Source organism: Mytilus edulis, chromosome 2 (assembly GCF_963676685.1).
Source record: "Mytilus edulis chromosome 2, xbMytEdul2.2, whole genome shotgun sequence".
Classification (NCBI taxonomy): Eukaryota; Metazoa; Mollusca; class Bivalvia; order Mytilida; family Mytilidae; genus Mytilus; species Mytilus edulis.
The window spans coordinates 32,279,040-32,292,944 of NC_092345.1; the positions used below are offsets into that span (position 1 = coordinate 32,279,040).

The window sequence follows — 13,905 nt, forward strand, 5'->3', positions numbered from 1 at the left end:
ACAATTAGGGTTATGGCTAGGGTTAGGGGTATGGTTAGGGTCAAGATTAGGGTTAAATCAAAATTCACAAATAGAATAAAAATTGGGGGAGGACTACAATAGGGTTTGCTTTAGGATAACAAATTGATAACAACAAACATCATTAGTCAAAACATAAACACTCAGCGAAACAATTAGGGTAATGGCTAGAGTAAGGGTTAGTACTGGGCTTAAATTAAAATTGACAAATAGTATTAAAATTGAGTGATGGCTTTAATAGATTTGCCTTAGGATAGCAAATTGACAACAGTAAACATTATAAGTCAAAACAGAAACCTTTAGTTAGGGTTATGGCTAGGGTTTGAGTTAGGGTTAGGGTTGGGCTTAAATTGAAATTTACAAAAAGGATAAGAATTGAGTGAGGGCTACAATTCGGTTTGCTATAGGATAAAAAATTGAAAACAACAAACATCCTAAGTCAAAACATAAACACTCAGCGTTCCAATTCGTGTTAGTGCTAGGGTTAGGGTTGGGTTTAAATTAAAATTTACAAATAGGATTAAAATTGAGAGGGCAACAATTTGGTTTGCAATAAGATAACAAATTGACAACAACAAACAGCATAAGTCATGACATAAACACTCAGCCTTACAATTAGGATTATGGTTACGGTTAAATTTGGGCTCAAATTAAAATTAACAAATAGGATTAAAATTGAGTGATGGCTACAATAGGGTTTGCCTTAGGATAAAAAATTCACAACAAGAAATATCTTAAGTCAAAACATAAACACTCAGTGTTACAATTAGGGTTATGGCTAAAAATAGGGTTAGGGTTAGAGTTGGGCTTAGATTAAAATTTACAAATAGGATTAATATTGAGTGAGGGCTACTATAGGGTTTGCCTTAGGAAAAAAATTGACAACAAGAAATATCTTAAGTCAAAACATAAACACTCACCGTTACAACTAGGGATATGGCTAGGAATAGGTTTAGGGTTAGGATTGGGCTTAAACCAAATTTTAAAATAGGATTAAAATTGAGTGCGGGTTACAATAGGTTTGCCTTAGGATATCAAATTGACAGCAAAATATATCTGAAATCGAAACATAAACACTCAGTGTTACAATTAGGGTTATGGCTAGGGCTAGTGTTAGGGTTAGGCTTTGCCTTAAATTAAAATTTACAAATAGGATTAAAATTGAGTGATGGCTACAATAGGGTTTGCCTGAGGATAGCAAGTTGGCGACATCAAACAGTATTAGTCAAAACATAAACACGCAATGTTTAAATTAGGTTTATGGCTTGGTTTAGTGTTAGGGTTAAGGTTAATATAAAATTGACAAATAGATTTAAAAAGTAAAATCCCAAAAATACTGAACTTAGAGAAAAATCAATTCGGAAAGTCCATAATCACATGGCAAAATCAAATAACAAGACGCATCAAAAAACGTATGGACAAGAACTGCCATATTCCTGCCTTGGTACAGGCATTTTCAGATGTAGAAAATGGTGGATCAAACCTGGTTTTATAGCGCTAACCTTCTCACTTTGATGATAGTCTCATCAAAGTCCGTTCTATTTACATTGATGCGTTAACTAAACAGACACAATAAATAAAATAGTCAATATGGGTACATCAGTCATCATCGTATAACAATTTTAAAATCAAAATTGTGAGAGTCCGACAATAGGATTAACCTTAGAATAACAAATTGATAACAACAAACAGCATTAATCAAAACACTCAACGTTACAATTAGGATTATGGTCAAGGGTAAGGTTAGGGTTAAGGTTAAGATAAAATTAACAAATAGAAAAACAATTGAGTGGGGGCTGTAATAGTATTTTCCGCAGGATAACAATTGACATGTTCAACCAGTATATTTTCAAAACATAGGGTTATGGCTTTGGTTAGAGTTAGGGCTAGTGGTGAGAATTTTTCTTACCACTAGCCGTAGCTGTAACAAAGAAAATTCTAATCTTCAACAATTACCCTAGCTGTAGCCACAATCTTATTACTACGCTGAATGTTTATGTTATGACTTATGCTGTTCAAGTTCAATCCGTTACCCTAATGAAAACTTTTTTGTAGACCTAACAATTCAATTTAAATGCTGTTTTTGTTAATATCGTCTCAAACCTTACCATTATCCTAACCCTAGCCATAATTTGTTTATTTAACTCTTGGTGTCAATGGCAATATAGGATGTTTGTATATATCAAGTCCTTACCTTAAAGCGAATCCTCTTGTAGACCCAATATAATTTTATTTATTTTCATAAACCTCGTTTAACTCGAACCGTAACGCTAGCTTTTACCTCAATTATGATGATGGATGTTTATGAAATGATATAAAATGTTTGCATATGTCAATTCGTGACTGTAACTCGAACCTTGTTGTAGCCCTCAATCAATGTTTATCCTATTTGTAAATCTAATTTTCTCACAAGCACCAATCCTAGCCATAGCTCAATTGTAATGTTGAGTGTAATTGTTATGACATGGCCTGTTCGAATGTTCCAATTCCACTATCCTAAGGCAAACCCTATTTTTGCCCTCAATCAGTTTTAATCTGATTTTAACTCTAACCCTTATCTTAACCCTAGCCAAAGCAATCCTTGACATTAGTTATAAAACATCCAGGAATTCCACAAATTTCTATGGTCAAAGGTCATTAAACCTGTTGGGATTAATGTTTATTCTTGTTTGGCAGTATTTTTTAGTAACAGCTATAGCAAAGATAGCGAGTTTCCTGTAAAATTTACCTTGCTTTCCAAATCATGTGCCATTTTTTTCTATGAGAAAGTTTGTAGCTGGAGTGTGTTAGGGTTAGGCTTAGGTTAGGGTGTTTTGGTTGTGTGTTTTACATCATACTGTTTAGCTAGGCTAATGTAAGTTTGTTCACATGTAAAACAGGTCTGACCCAACCTCCTTATGTGCCTGTACCAAGTTAGACTTTTTTGAAATATATGTATGGTTACTTTTTTGTATGTCTATTTTCTGTAAGGAGTTATTTGTTGGTTTGTCTGTAGTAATGTTCTATTTTTCTTGTAATTAATAAATTTGATTTTCATAACATGATCAGTATTTCAAACACTGGAGTCTGGTGGTAGTAAGAATCTGTTTATAACAAAGTTTGTGATTCTTCAATTTAATTTCAGCCTGAAATAAGAGACATTGTTTCTATTGAAAATAGGTATGATTATAGTAACATTTTTCAAGCTATATGATGCACTGCTAATATTGTGGCCTGTTACAATCTAAATATTATGTACTTCTATCGAAATAGTATAATTAAATTCCATAGTGATATTTTTCTACAAAAGGTTGGTGTTTCTCCAGATACTTCTGCCTGTCCAACTAAAAAAATCACCACAGTGATATACCTATGAGTGCTGGAAGTTGCTAAAACACCCACCAATAACAGGGTATTTATTCAATCCATATTGAGAAGATAATATTCTACAAAGTCCCAACATATCATAAAAAACACCAAGACATATATCCTCTATATTATTTATTAGTGTATTCCATCACAGAAAAGTCATATTTAGATATGGTACAACAACAAAAACAAATAACAAAGATAAAAGCACTATTTACAAGATAAATTTTACTGCTGTGAAGTGTTCATTTTGCCATACAATTAAAGCCCTATCTAAAACGTTGATTTAAATCATGTATAAAGTTTTCATCTGGCAAAAGGGGGAGAAACTATCTTTTTCATCTAGCTTGGCATTTATAAAAATATATAGTTATGAAAGATTAAAGTTTGCAGTCTATTCCGACCTTTATTTATTTGTTTATATATATGCTATCTAGTGTAATCAGACATACCTCCGATCATGTTACTGTTTGTCAAATTTTGTAACCTGAATTTGATTCATCAATACAATGAAAGAAATTGTTAAACTTTTACAATACAATGCTGGCTGGTTATTTCGCTAAATTATAAATCTGTCCACTTAAGGGTAATCAAACAAATTACATGGACTTATCGGACAAAAGAAATTACTGGAAATGACTATATATCTTTATTTATCATTCAATGCTATATTGCATTTTGGTGATTTTTTTGGTTTTTTCTGCAAAAGACTTATCCGTGAATATTTCAAAAGATGAACTGTTTCAGTTTACACTGTTTGTCACTGATAAGAAGCCCTAGACTAGTTTAAATACTTGCAAAAAATTGTTTAGAAAAATAAGAACATAATCCAAATATTGGTCTTCATAATAGAAGTTACAGAAGATTTTGGTGCTGATTGCTACTTAAACACACATAACTTGAACTTCACATATCAGTTGATGACAAAATAACACAAATATAGATAAATAATCAAAATAAACTGTAAACTGGACAAAAAAACATAAACATAAAACCACACTAACTATCACAATTTAAAATATGAAAAAAATCAAAAATGATCATTAACTTGTAAAAAGAAGTAATATATGGGAAAAAACAAAAATAAGAAACTATATGTATATACATTAATTAAAGGTATCTCAAAACATGGAAATTGTTATGTAAGGGCTATTTATTTTCATCTACTGTTAATAAATCAAACCATTCCATACATAAACCGTTCACACAGATATGTCTTGTCTGGGTTACCTTATCACAAACTTAAACTGGTCATTACCAGGAAACCTAACACCCAAGTCTCTTTTCTGCAATTATTGGTGCCAGGGAAACATGTATGTTTAAGAGACAAAATCATGAAATTAATACTCTATACAAAAATATTGATGTCTTCATGTTTTGAATGATGACAATTCATTTAATGAAAATAACTACAGGTAATATTAAACTTGTTTAAAAGTGCGAGACAATAGTTTGTAAGGAAACAAAGGGAAAGCTCTATAACATGAGTATATACTTGGTTAGTGTAAAATATAAAATAGAAAAAGTTTCCACCTTTCAAAATTACCGGGTAAATCAAAACTTATCACATTGCTCCAACACATATAAAAATATGTATTTTATCTTGGGTACACATAGCAGACTAGGTATTCATTCAACATTAATGTGATCATACTATAAGAAAAGCTTATTTTAACAATAAAAAAGAATTTGTATACAAGTAAAATTTATCTAATGTGAAACCCTTCTAGATTGAAAAAAATGTTTGGATTTCAAATGTGATAATTTTATACATGTTGAATATAAAAACCGAATAGAGAACAGAGAAGTAAACCACTAAAGGTCTACACTCTATGTCTTCGTTCATTTTGGGAATTTTGGGAAATGGGTAAATTCTTTTAGCCCTTCATGTCTTTATGTAATCACTATATAGTTGTATCAAATAAAAAAAATTCAAAAATAAATTGCATTCCTAAATATAATTTGAATATAGGAAAAAAGAAAAATTTACTAAAATTCTTACTTTTTTTAATTATTCAAAAAATGTTTACGTTGTACACCTAATCAAATCAAGTAGCCAAGCAGACGACTGTTATTCATTACTCTCAGGTTAGGAGGTTATATTTTTTTGTTTGGATATAAATTGAAAAAAATATTTCAAAACAATTTCTGAACTTCTATAAAGTTATTTTATTGTTGCTGTGCAATAGCAGTCAACTGAAAATTATTCACGGTTATTTGTATTCCTCTTGAACCCAGCAGTGCAAATATTTTTTAATCAATCAAAATAAAAAATCCACAAGCCTTTATTTAACTTTTTACAATCTGAACAATGATGTTATTGCTGAAGAATAATGTTGACGAATTTAAAACTTCCAAAAATAAATTTTCAAATAAAATCATTTTAATTAATGTTCACAAAAAATATATCCAAAACCCTTACTGTTCAATAATAAGAAAAAAAGGATGTAAAAACACTTCAAAAATCATAACAAAAATTTTAACAGCAGAACACAAATATAATGTAATATCAAATGTTAGTGTGATTTGTAATTTTTGTGACATTCAAAGACTCTAAGATATGTCTTCAATATCAGATGGCCCATTAAAATTGTACAATTTGGTCCTTGAAAGATTTACATATATATTGTGGATTGAAAAAAGTTTGGTTTTGTAAACAAAACTATATATATAATTGGATGGCCATGCTGATACATAAACAAAACAAAATCTTTTACTAGGGTTAAAGCATAACTTCAAAGGAGTATAACAAGCATTAGTTTACAAGTAAGCACATGTTTTTTTTTTTACATTACATTGATCAAAAGAAAGTAAATTCACTTATCTCCATTTCTGTACCATAACCAGAGTTGTCAATACTGTCAAGACTAAAAATGATATAAATAACCACAACAACAAACAAAATATTCATTGTAAATTTATGTGTACAAGATTTTCTATTAAATATTTTCCCATGTGAACATGATCATCCTTCAGGTAAAATCCAATGTTTTCATGTTTTTATATTAATAACATAGTAACATAATCAGATATCTTCGAAACTTATCAAATTAGTCTTCAATAACTTAGTCGAATTCTTGCTCTTTAGGAATGTCACAATTGTTTTTCACATCCAGATGTTGGTTGACATGTCGTTGGAATTCTTCGTCTGTGCAATTTTCAACAATATTGTAACACAATGGACATATTCTACCAACGTGACCAATAACATGCTCCTCAAAATTGGCGTCACTGACATCAGCCGAAAAAGTACTGGAACACACGGGACAAATCTTCATCCCTTCACCAGGAGCATCAACAAATCTGTCAACAATGAAAAAATAATGTGTTTTATACTTTTAAGTCATTAATATAATGCCACTTTGTCACATTTTTATATTTATTCTACAATGCATTATTCTATAGTTATTGGTACTGTTTGTGTACAATACGTCCCGAGTTTTGCGCCTGACCCCAAGTCAGAAGGCTTAGATTGTCTTGTATGTTTCTAATTTCAGTTCATTTATATGTTTTGGAGTTAAGTGTGAGTTAAGATTGACATCCATTTTCACTGAACTTTTTCTAGCCTTTTTTTCGTTAAATTCTAGATATTTAATGAATACACTTGTCAAACCTCATGTTTTGAAATTGAAAATTTACGGTCTCAAGTGGTGAAACATTAATTTTAATATACACCTGATGCTGTGAAAGAATCTGTTTAACCCATTAGTGTAAATACTATTCATACCTTTCTTCTTTCATGTCCTGCATGGGTGGTGCTGATGGTATACTGTTTCCTCCTTCTGCTGTAAAATAATCACCTCAAAAATTGATATATATATAACCAGAGAAATTATCCAATTTTGTGACTGGAAAATTATTCCAATTTGGTTTGGCATTAATAAATTGTTACTATTTTCTCTCCTTGATTTGAACATGACAAAAAACTTAATTCCCTTTGATACATTTGTCATTCCCCTCAACATATTTTTAAATTGTTCTTTCATGTGCATGCATTCCATATCCATTCTTTATTTCCAATACATTACAAAACAAAGATATATTAATATTATTGATATCAATTCTGTTGCTCACAAAACATTTCTGTATTATATTCTTTTAAGTATATTTAAATAAAGTATGAAATGCAACACATGCCATGATCAATATAAAACACTCTTGAATGTGTATGTCTTGCTTTCTAACATGTTCTTAAAAGGGGGTCTCATTTGGGGGTTCCGATCCCGGATCCCGCTTACTGTTTTGTCAGATTCTCGTATCCCGCTTACACTATGTATGTAAGCAATTCTCATTTTTTTGTCATTTCCCGGGTCCCGCAAGACCTCATTTCCTGTTTTCACGCCACAATAATTTGACTTTCACCTGTCACGCTTACAAAAAATCGTCAATCCCGTGTCACACTTAGACCCCAATGAGACCCACTTAAAAATCACAAATAGCACACCCAGTACACTTTGATTTTCAATTGGTTAGTCATTTATCTTATGAGATTTTTTTTTCAATTTGATGTGTAGTGTTTTTTTCTTTGAAATATAAAAAGACAAACTAATTGTTGAAGAATAATTTTAAGCCTTATGTTCTTTATAGATAGTAGAATTTGTTATAGGAAAACTGATTTATCTATTGTAGGTACCTTTAATTCCCAAGACACACAAATAGGATATACAAATACATTTTACATACCTCCACATATCAGAGCGACAACTTCAGCTGTCTTAGATGTCTGTAGTCTCTCGGGTATCATTGGTGGGGGGAGGGGCCTAAGGGGAGGGTCCAAGGCTTTAACTTCAGGATTAACATCTTCTTGAGTTGGTGTCTTCTTTAAGTCTGTACGGGGAGGGGGAACTGGAGGGGAAGCTGCAGCACTTTGTCCCTCTTCAGCACGTCTTTTGTATTGTGGAGGAAGAATGAAATTCTGTAATAAAAGTTAACAAGCATGTTTAATATATTAAATTGTTTAAAAGCCAGTTCATATATATATATTCTTTTTCATTTAGTTTTAATTATGAAATGTTCTTATAAAATCTGTAATAATCGCAACAAACAGTAATCACACTTATCATAGAGATTCCTACACCTGTACTAAAGTTATTGTCTGGAAACTAAATGTCTTTGGATAATGATGAAGGCAACAACAACAAAGACGACAACGTCAACATTGCCAAACCAGTATAAAGTCTCAAAACAACTTTCAGTCGTATAAAAATCATTTCAAACAAACAAATTTTTTTTTATTAACAGTCCCATTTCAAAGTTATGAAAACTTTATGTGAGTTTATTTTCTTATAAGATAAACTATTTGCAATACTTCCCAACAGATTTTCATATATTTTATGTGTATTTGATGATGAGGGAAGTTTTAAATGACCTTGACTGGCTATACAGCCGTCACCACGGTCTGTGTGTTTGATTCATGACAACACCCAATTGTCATGTTTTCACAAAGTTTGGCAAATACTAACCTGTGGATGAGGATACAGGATTGGACCCTGTGATGGACACATGCTTGTTCTATGTTGTGATGGGTAAACTATGGGTGAGGCCTGAGTCTGCTGAGGGTATACCATAGGTTGGGTCTGTCCCTGGTAAGGAGGATATACCATGTATGGGTAGCTGTTTCCTTCAGTCAATGTTTTAGGTTTCTCAAGGGAAGATGCAGCACCACTACCTTCCAAGGAAGGAATCTTGCATGGTCCCTTTTAAGATAATAAGATTAATATTAAGCATAGTCCTTATAACTGTAAATTCCAAAATTATAGCAAGGTTTTTATCAATGTGAATAAGGTGATTGGGTGAGTATGGCAAAGGTAGGAATAAACAGAAATAGGGAATGTGTCAAAGAGACAACAACCCGCCAAATGAGCAGACAACAGCCAAAGGCCACCAATTAGTCTTTAACACAGCGTTCAACTTGCATTCTGAATTTTGATACATAAATTCATATGTAGATTTTTTTAAAATCACAATAATCTATCTCACATTTTTTGTGATAGCAAAGCATCAAATTATTCATTATTTTGTCTTGCAAAAGCTTGAAAAATATATATATGAAGTAATTTACTCACATCATGTAAATTAATTGAATCTCTTATCTTTCTGTTGAGTTCATCTATTGTCTTGTCTTTGTCAGCCATGTAGTTCTGTAATAAACAAAATAGTATGGTAAATAATAAAATATGTAGTAGTTAATAGTGGATTATTTCCTTTTGGTGTGGTGTTGAAATACACTTTTGCATTTTAAGTACATGAAATCTATAAAATAAGTACTATTTCTGGGGGTTTGGATGGGGTTAAATGATTTAATAATAATGCCCTTAAAAATGAAGATTAGAGAAAAAAGGGGTTCATTTTTTGAAGATAAGAGAAAAAAGGGGTTAATTTTTTAATGATTAGAGAAAAAAGGGGTGAAAATTAAACGTTTACAGAATAACAGACCCCCATCCAGACCCTCATTTCTGTTCTACAGGCAAATTTCAAAATTGTTTGTTAATAGATAGATTCATCGTTGGTGTTGTATGCCAGTTAAAGCAGGATAGGTTATAAATGATGGCTTATTTTCATTAATGGAGAAAGATGGAGTCCCATAAGAGATCCTCTTTAACCTTCTGCAGACAAAATGGCCAATCTAGTTTTTCGTCCAAAGCAGACATATGAGACAGGTAATATTTCATTTGTCATCATCAATCAATAAACTCACCTCGAGAGACCTGACTTTGACATCTTTTTCATTTTGAATTTCAATCAATGCTTTTTTCAGCATCTCTATTTCATCATCTTTCTCTTTCAATTCCTTCTTCAGCTTTTCTACTCTCTTTCTTTCCTCAATTAAACTTATCTTGTATCTAAAAATGGAAAAAAATAGTTTTCTAAAGTTATTCTAAAACAGGAACATATAAACTATCTTTTTATCTTATAAAATATTCATGCTTAATAGTTTAAAAAAAAAGACACCAACATTTAAGGAATGACTGTAATATTTTTTCTGTCTATGAAGAAATAACAAAAAAAATTTGGTGCACACTGAATAACGTGCCTAGCAGGTTATTTAACAGTGTGCACCACATTTTTTATGTTATTTTGAATAGACAGAAAAAATATTACAGTCATTTCTTATAATTTAATTCTAAATTCCATTTTAAAGGGTACCTTAGTCTATGGGCTCATAACAAAATAACGAAAGCCAATCAGAAGACGTGTTACATCCAAAATTAAATTATTGTTCAATACTGTGGATTCATTAATATTCTTTGGTTTACCAATTTTTGTGAATTTCATGGAACGGAAGAACCACGAATTTTAATGTTCAACAAATTATAAAATAGTCTAAAGGAATGTATGCAAACTTTGCCAAAACCACGAAAATAAATATCCAGGAATATGCAAGTTTTACTCAAATCACGAAAATTAGTACCCAAGAAACTATACGAATCCACAGTATCATGTTAAAAAAAAAAAATTAATGATTTATTGATGGCTGATCAATTAAAGTCAAGTATTAAATATTGCATGTTTAGTGCTTGCCAGTTGCCACTGATAGTGAATGAAATATTCAATCTGAATGATACATGAAGCAAAAGATGTTTAATATTAAGACATTCTTATGTTTACTTTAATTTTTGTTCCTGTCTAAGATCCAGTTCTTTGCCAACTTCGTCTAAATCACTCTGAAGCTGGTTCTCAATCACGTTCTCAGCAGCAGACATATCTGGTGAGGTCATCTGGTATTGTTCTATTGTTACAACATCTGTCTCAGAGCTCTGGCGACTTGGTTTTCCTGTAAATGAAAAACTGGTATAAGAATTTTAACATCTATGTTTACCAATTTTACTATTAATTAGACAAAAATATTGGGAATGTATGTCGAGTTGTTGTTTCTTTGACACATTCCCCATTTCCATTCTCAATTTTCAATATATGCACTGCATTTTATGGATTTTTTTTTAAGAGAAACTGCAATTATATTATAGACAAAAGATACATTTGATCTTACTTTAATACAAATTATTAAATAAATATTGATAGTTTTAAGACATTGATACATAATTTCATATTCATTTCTACTCACTTTTTTCCAACTTTTCCATTTTTTTGGTCAGTTTTCTATTTTCAATGTACAAGTTCCTGTACTCATTTGATCCCATAGTTAGCCTCTCTTTCAGATCTTCAATCTCACGTTTCATGTCTTTTATCTCCTGTTTGTATTCCTTCTATAAAAGTAAAAGTTTGTAAATTAAAATACATTACAGCGTCAATTAATCATGATTTATAATGTAAATACAGTCAAACCTGCTGAAGACACCTCCTGTATTAAGCAAAATACTCTCCCTAAAGTGGTCTCTTAAAACAGGTTTGACTGTATAATTAAATTGACTAATTACAAAATTACAGGTTATCTATTATATTTCAAAGACGATTGTGTATTTCAACTACAACCACAACAAAGGGCCATTACTCTTAGATGAGATGTAACTAAGGAAACATCCTTGAGTTTGAAAGACCATTTTTATCTGCCTATCACAAAAGATACATTGATTTTTTCTCCAGAAAGCAATCAAAGAAAATAGGTTTATTGTTTTTGTATATATACAGTCAAACTTCTATTAGGCAGTCACTCATGGGACGTTTCTGCTCAAGAGAGGTGACCTTTTAATTCCAGGTTCCAAAAATTATGATTCCTACATCCCCTGTGGGATTGCATGAACTCCTAACAGAGTGTGACAGTGTGCAACAAATTCTTATCATTGCGTTTGGTGATATCACTTTTTCACTTACCTGTTTCTTTGCAGAATCAGTCTGATATTGTGAGAGATGATGCTCCATTTTGGAATATCTGTCTTTTAGTGTTGACTGCGCAATAACAAGACACTGCATTGAACCTTCAATACTGGTTTCTGAAGCCTTTTCTAGTTTGTTTCCCAGCTCAGCATTATCTGTTCTTAACTTCTCTACTTGCTATTAACAAACAGGTGAAATGTAATTTCATGTTTTAACTTAAGTAGGTGAACATCTAAAAATTTTTGTTATTTTTAAAAAAACAAGACGAAAATCAACATTTCAGGGGTAACCAGATGCTCCGCAGGGCGTAGCTTTATACGACCGCAGAGGTTGAACCCTGAACGGTTAGGGCAAGTATGGACACAACATTCAAGCTGGATTCAGCTCTAAATTTGGATTGTGATTAAATAGTTGACACAGCATAGGTTTCTGACACAGAATGAATGTGTTCTAATGAACTTAAAATTTTTGTTTCTCTTAGAGCAATTCACTATGCTGTTGAATATTAATCCTCTCAAAAAAATGTTTGAAGAAATTTTCATTTTTATTTATGAAATTTCAAATGAGAAAAATTGAACCCATTTTTTTTAATCACATCCCCCTTTCCCTTATTCCAAAACTAATCTCAATTAAAATTTCTAATGGAGTTTGCAACAATAACTACTCATTTAAATACATCATAAAATATTAAGATGTAAAAAAACTGCTTGTTATCACTGAATGGTAAAGATTATTTTAATTTATCAGTTGGTAGTAAAAAGTGAATATACATTGTATATTGTATATAACAAAGATTTAAGTTGATTCTGGACAAAGAAAGATAACTCCAATTAAAAAAAAATCTTGCTATTGCACAATATTTTGCAATTAGATATTTCTTGCTTACTATTCTGGACAAAGAAAGATAACTCTAATTAAAAAAAAAATTGCTATTTCACAATATTGTGCAATTAGATATTTCTTGCCATTGCGCAATACTGTGCAATTGAAAAGACTTGCTATTGCACAATACTTAATATAATAATTTTAGATCCTGATTTGGACCAACTTGAAAACTGGGCCCATAATAAAAAATCTAAGTACATTTTTGGATTCAGCATATCAAAGAACTTCAAGATTTCAATTTTTGTTAAAATCAGACTAAGTTTAATTTTGGACCCTTTGGACTTTAGTGTAGACCAATTTGAAAACAGGACCAAAAATGAAGAATCTACATACACAGTTAGATTTGGTATATCAAAGAACCCCATTTATTCAATTTTTGATGAAATCAAACAAAGTTTAATTTTGGACCCCGATTTGGACCAACTTGAAAACTGGGCCAATAATCAAGAATCTAAGTACATTTTTAGATTCAGCATATCAAAGAACCTAACTGATTCATTTTTTGTCAAAATCAAACTAAGTTTAATTTTGGACCATTTGGACCTTAATGTAGACCAATTTGAAAACGGGACCAAAAGTTAAGAATCTACATACACAGTCATGACAGTTAGATTCAGCATATCAAAGAACCCCAATTATTCAATTTTGATGAAATCAAACAAAAGTTTAATTTTGGACCCTTTGGGCCCCTTATTATGTTGGGACCAAAACTCCCAAAATTAAACCCAACCTTTCTTTTATGGTCATAAACCTTGTGTTTAAATTTCATAGATTTCTATTTACTTATACTAACGTTATGGTGCAAAAACCAAGAAAAATGCTTATTTGGGTCCCTTTTTGGCCCCTAATTCCTAAACTGTTGGGACCTAAACTCCCAAA

The 13,905-nt window shown here is 31.2% G+C and overlaps 1 protein-coding gene across 5 annotated transcripts in view; it reads right to left on the bottom strand.

The window, feature by feature from the left end:
• Nucleotides 1-3,485: 3,485 nt before the first annotated feature.
• The window catches only part of LOC139511980 (tax1-binding protein 1 homolog B-like), a 28,052-nt gene continuing 17,632 nt past the window's right edge, over nucleotides 3,486-13,905 (bottom strand). For all 5 annotated transcript variants that reach the window (XM_071299223.1, XM_071299225.1, XM_071299224.1 and 2 more), the window contains 9 exons: nucleotides 12,139-12,318; nucleotides 11,432-11,573; nucleotides 10,975-11,140; nucleotides 10,064-10,208; nucleotides 9,432-9,506; nucleotides 8,829-9,062; nucleotides 8,050-8,281; nucleotides 7,094-7,151; nucleotides 3,486-6,669 (listed from right to left, as the gene is read on the bottom strand). In XM_071299223.1, coding sequence (XP_071155324.1) covers nucleotides 6,432-6,669; nucleotides 7,094-7,151; nucleotides 8,050-8,281; nucleotides 8,829-9,062; nucleotides 9,432-9,506; nucleotides 10,064-10,208; nucleotides 10,975-11,140; nucleotides 11,432-11,573; nucleotides 12,139-12,318 — 1,470 coding nt within the window. In that variant the 3' untranslated portion in view covers nucleotides 3,486-6,431. The remainder of the gene's footprint in view (nucleotides 6,670-7,093; nucleotides 7,152-8,049; nucleotides 8,282-8,828; nucleotides 9,063-9,431; nucleotides 9,507-10,063; nucleotides 10,209-10,974; nucleotides 11,141-11,431; nucleotides 11,574-12,138; nucleotides 12,319-13,905) is intronic.